Source organism: Geospiza fortis, unplaced genomic scaffold (genome assembly GCF_000277835.1).
Source record: "Geospiza fortis unplaced genomic scaffold, GeoFor_1.0 scaffold1130, whole genome shotgun sequence".
Taxonomy (NCBI): Eukaryota; Metazoa; Chordata; class Aves; order Passeriformes; family Thraupidae; genus Geospiza; species Geospiza fortis.
Window position 1 is genome coordinate 205,740 of NW_005054690.1, and position 5,401 is coordinate 211,140.

The 5,401-nt window shown below is 48.1% G+C and overlaps 1 protein-coding gene across 1 annotated transcript; it reads left to right on the forward strand.

Moving 5' to 3' along the window:
* Nucleotides 1–951: 951 nt before the first annotated feature.
* On the forward strand, nt 952–4,710 carry LOC102044433 (trypsin I-P1-like). Its single transcript, XM_031065163.1, is given in 5 exon segments — nt 952–1,164; nt 1,871–2,039; nt 3,212–3,474; nt 3,936–4,072; nt 4,463–4,710. Coding segments are annotated over 5 exon segments (759 nt in total). The 5' UTR covers nt 952–1,124; the 3' UTR covers nt 4,613–4,710.
* Nucleotides 4,711–5,401: the final 691 nt, after the last annotated feature.

The following is a 5,401-nucleotide window of genomic DNA, read 5'->3' on the forward strand; positions in this document are numbered from 1 at the left end:
ACAAAAATTTAATCAAGAAATGGAGAGGAAGAGTATTCCTATTTAGTGTCTCAGGCTATTCCAGCATTTCCAAACATATGGGTTCTCTTTAATGTCTCTAGAGAGAATCCTGTGTATTTCAGCACCTAACATGGTGAAGTTGGCAGCGGCTTAGAGAATGAACATGATTATTTAGTAAAGCATTCAGCTTTAGTAAACTTTGCGTCATGACAGAAATCCCCACTCCTGCAGAGAGGGATTTCAGAAGATCTCACTATTTGTGTTCGCAGCATTATTGCTCATCTACATCACACTCATAAACATCAGCATTGTACTGAAATCCTTGTATAGCAAAAATGAGTCTGTAGAACATTCCAAAGATGGAATGGTTTGGTTTGTTACTTAGGCAGATATTTTAATACCATTTAGGAGAGAGAAATGAGAAAAGGGAGATGCTGAACATTCCCACATTTGAACTATTTGACTTGGGAAACGTGGAGGGGGGGGAGGAGGGGGAGGCACAGGATCGTTTTTCTATCCTCCCTTTTGAAATTACAATGGAGGAATTTGATTTAGGAAAACACTGTATTGCATATGGTAAAAACATACATTATTCAAGAAAAGGAATTTGCTAAAATAAATTTAACAAAGTTAACCACTGGCTTTGCTGGAGTTTTTTGCTTTTTTTTTTTTTTTCCCAAATAAATGCAATGTATCTCTCTGTCCACTACTTAAATATGCAACTTTGAGTAAAAACATGCATTTTTAAGAAAGATACCATCAGTACAGAGGAATCTGAAAGAGGTTTGAGAGTTGTTATTCCTGTTATACAGGTGCTGTGTATAAGAATGAGACAGACAAACAACTACACATCTTCCAAAGCCAAAAGGTATTTTTAGATTGAAGGCTACCTTACGGAATAATTAGAATAGCTCTCTATCTTAGCAGAGGTTTATGATTAACGTGTATGACATTTGTACATTCTACCAATGCCTGTTAATGCCACATTTGGATCTTCAAATTTTCCACTGTGTACTTTTTGTCTGGAGAAAACCTTGGGCTAGAGATAAGACCATCACCAAAACATATTTCTAGCAGCTCCCACGTCCAGTCAGCCAGTCTGGGTTTGAGGTAGAATCAGGACCATGAAGTGCCTGCTGCTTCTCGCCTTTATTGGGGTGGCTGGTGAGTATATCTTTTATTTCTATTTCTGCCATTTAATAGGAAGCTGATTTTCTGAATCAAAACTGCAAGGTAGCCTGTTGTGGGAAAGCCAAGTCAGTTTTGACTTGCACAAGTCAGAGCCCTGCAGCTTCCATCTTCTGTCTGCTCATAATGCCTTGTGCCACAAGCTGGGGAATGAACGCCTTCATAGGGGTTCCCGACCCAGCTATGGAGATGTGGCCACAGCTTCAGAAAAAGGCTGCCTCCTCCTTTGGGACTAAGGAGTGCACAAGGAATAGTTCTGGCCCAGGAAGTCCTAAAGCAACTGCAAAATTTTGGACCCTCAGAGGGTGCTCCAAGAAGATATCACTGCACAGTAGTTTTTACTTTTTCCCTCAGTCAACCCTTGACTGTTTCAGTAGATGGGACTCGGGGAAAGACACAGCCATGATCTGATCCAACAAGAACATTTCTGTGTCCCTATGTTCCCTCAGGGAGTAGCCAGCAGGGCTTTAGTTGCAGATACATGAGGCATCCCTGTAAGTCTGATCCCCTTCTTTGAGGTGCAGCAAATGCATGTGCCTTACACCTGCCCCCCAGCACTGCCCTGAGTGTCCATAGAAGGGGAGCCTACAAGTGAGGGGCTTCAGACAGGCAGTCACAGGGCAGACTACAGGCCACATTGCCTTAGGCCAGCTGTTGACACATAGCACTTCTTGTCCCCCAGTTGCCTTCCCCACCTTTGCTGAAGATGATGATGACAAGATTGTGGGAGGCTACACCTGCGCAAAGAACTCGGTGCCCTATCAGGTGTCCCTGAATTCTGGATATCACTTCTGTGGAGGTTCCCTCATCAGCAGCCAGTGGGTCCTGTCGGCTGCTCACTGCTACAAATCGTGAGTGGAAATCTTATGTCCTTCTAGAACCTACTTCTGTCTTCCAGTTCACTTCTAGCAGGAATTCTGAGCTATGAGATAGAAATATGGAAGCGCCTCCATGCTCATCAGGGACAGCCAAGGGATGGGTGGATCATTCAGGAAGCCAGGCCGGGGCATCCTGAGGGGTTTTCCACTTCTGCAAATGTTCCTGTGAATGCAGAGCATTTTCTGAAATAACAATGGGATAATCAAGCAGAGAGGTCTGGGCTTTGATTTCTTACCAATTGCATGAATCTTGCTAAAGCATTCTCCCTGGAGAACAGGAAGAGGATCGAGGTCCGGCTGGAGCTGTTTGCCTTGTCCCAGAATATTTGTATGTAGTGCTGCTCTGTATTCAACTGCTGCCATGTATTTACAAACCCGCAGAAATTCACCACCCATGCACGGAGCGGGTTAAGATCACCATGTGGATTCCCAGGGCTCCCTGCAGGACAAGAAAGATCCCCTGCCCCAGAAGGCTTCTGTGGCAGTGTGTTGCAGTGTGAAACAATGTCCTGTTTTATCTAACCCAGGTGTAGCAATGCCTCCTCCCCTCCCCTCTCCCTGCCTCCTGCTGAGAGGTGTCCATCAAGCTCAGTAAGCCAGAAAGGCCGTCTTCTGATAGGTGAAGTTGTAAAGATGCCTCTCAGCCCTGGGGACAATTGGGCCATCCAGGTGTTATTTGTCCCCTGAGCCTCCTCCCCTCCTACCTGGTTGGTGGCTCACCTACCCCTTCCCCTCCCCCTTTCCCTGAGCTTAAAAAGACACGGGACCACGCGGTCAGGATTCGGTGGGAGCAACATTCAGAGGCCTGCGTGCCCAGGAATAAACTCTGGATCAAGACCCTCTAGCTGGATCTGTCTCCTTTTTCCTTCACCTTGCCTAAAGCTCTCCATCAGAGGTCGAGCCTGAGTTCCTGCATGTCTGGACTTGTTCCAAGAGCCTAGCTGCAACACACAGCTAGCCAAAGGTGTCTCTGAGGTGAAACACCACAGCTGTCCACCTTTGGTCAAGCAGCGAGGGCCAGACCAGCCCAGGCACGTTCCACCCACTAATATTGGGAGCAGTGGTGTTGGAGTGAGTGCACTCAGGGAGGTTTCTCTCAACCTGTCCCTAGCAGTAAAGGACACGCTGTGCCTTCTGTTTTCCAGTCGCATCCAAGTGCAGCTCGGGAAACACAACCTGGAGCTCACCGAATCCACACAGCAGTTTATCAACTCTGCTAAAGTCATCCGCCACTCTGGCTTCAGCTCCTACACCCTGGACAATGACATCATGCTCATCAAGCTGGCCACCCCAGCCACGCTCAGCAAAGCTGTCCAAACCGTTCCTCTGCCTACCAGCTGCGTGGCCGCCGGCACCACCTGCCTGATCTCCGGCTGGGGACACACTCTCAGAGTGTAGGGACTGCACAGTTAATGTCAACAGAGTTGTCAGTTCTCTGAGAATAAGGGTAAAGTCTGGGACTGTGGAACTTGAATTCCTACCAGAGATCTCTGCTCTCTCACACTGATGGTCGGAGATGTGCATGGCCAGTGGTGTCTATTCCACTGAACCTGCACCAGAGGAGAGGATGATTTTCCTGAGGCTCAGGTTTCTTCCAGCGTATGTATCACAAGTGTGGCCCCTCCCTTGCCAACTGATGAACTTCCAGGTACCAGAAAAGTTAAGGTGGCTGCAGTGTAGAATGGTGGGCCCATGGGTAGAATTTGTTCCATCTCTACAGAAGGGACCCATGCTGTGCTTGCTGTTGACAGGAAGCAAGGATGGCTGCTAGAACAGGGTGTCCAGCATTTGCTTTTCTGCTAAGATCTTCCCCGAGCTCTGAAAAGGACTCAGCAATTCCAGCAACCATCTCTCCCTATTTCTTTGCAGCCAACTACCCCGACCAGCTGCAGTGCCTGAAGGCTCCGGTCCTCACCGCCGAGCAGTGCTCTGATGCCTACCCTGGGCAAATTACCAACAACATGATGTGTGTCGGATACGTGGAGGGAGGAAAAGACTCCTGCCAGGTAACTCACCTGCCTCTCCTCTCCCAGTCATTTCTCTCCCACCTTTTCTCAGCTGAAGAGGCCTTCACATTACAGAGTCAGCTATACCCACTGCACTGGTAAATCTGAGTTTTTCAATGACAGCAGAGGCTTCAGGTACACATACCCTGAAGGTTTGCCAAGTACTGCATCCAGCAAAAGCAGGCAGCTGACTCAGCTGTGGTGCCCTTGGAGCTCAAGTCAGGCACGGTAGCATCAGGTGGAGAGTGTCAATCAGGAACAGCCTTTGTAGAACTTTTGTGCAGAGTACGCCCAGCAGGGCTTCCTCTGGGGTCTGTGATCTCAGGGATCTCTGGCTCATTGCTTAGGCTGATGCCATTTGCTGAATATCCATACCCTTTGTGTGCACAGGGAGATTCCGGCGGTCCCGTGGTCTGCGATGGACAGCTCCAGGGCATTGTCTCCTGGGGTTATGGATGTGCCCAGAAGGGCTATCCCGGAGTTTACACCAAGGTTTGCAACTACGTCTCCTGGATCCAGTCCACCATCGCCTCCAACTGAGACGCTTGTTTGGTGTGACCTGTATTTTCTCATCATCATTTCTCTTCTTTTGGGTCTGGACAAGCAAAAATTATGAGAAATTAATAAAGACTTTGAGGCACCCCTACTTTGTGCTCTGTTTCTCTGGAAAATTCCATAGCCTGTGATACGGAGCAAATAGATAGTGTATGCGACACAGAAGGAAGTATTAAATATTTTCAGTGCCTGTAGAACTGGAAGCATCTTGGAAAACTTTACAGATTAGTTTTTAAAAGTCTTTCAGTCAGTTATTTTCAGCTGTTTCTGAAACCTTTCATTTATGACAGTTACACCACATTTCTAACTTTGAAAAGGCCATTTCAGGCTTCTGCCTCGCCCTTCTGTAGCTCTCCAGTCCACTGTGGAGGATGCTGCTTGCTTCTAGACACCAGGGTTGCCCTGAATCACATACACTTCATTACCCCCAGTGCAAAGGACAGTGCAGGGTCTGAGAGAAATCTGATGCTCACCTAAATTTTCATAATCCATCAAGAACAGAGGCTGGAAATTCCTTGCTGGTGTGTGAAGCACAGGCTTGGTCAGGGGAGCTGCAGATCATGCCACAGCAGTGGGGACATGGAGATGCTGTCTGGTGCTCAGGTTCTTGTGGTTAAAGCCCAGTCAGCTGCTGGGTGTTACGGGCACTCCCTCACCACCCCCTGCCCTGGTGGGATGGGAAAAAGGGTAGAACTGACAGGTTGAGATCCCCATCCTTCCCTCCATACCCACCCACACTCAGCCTGCCCCTTCCTCCTGCTGCATCTCTGCAGG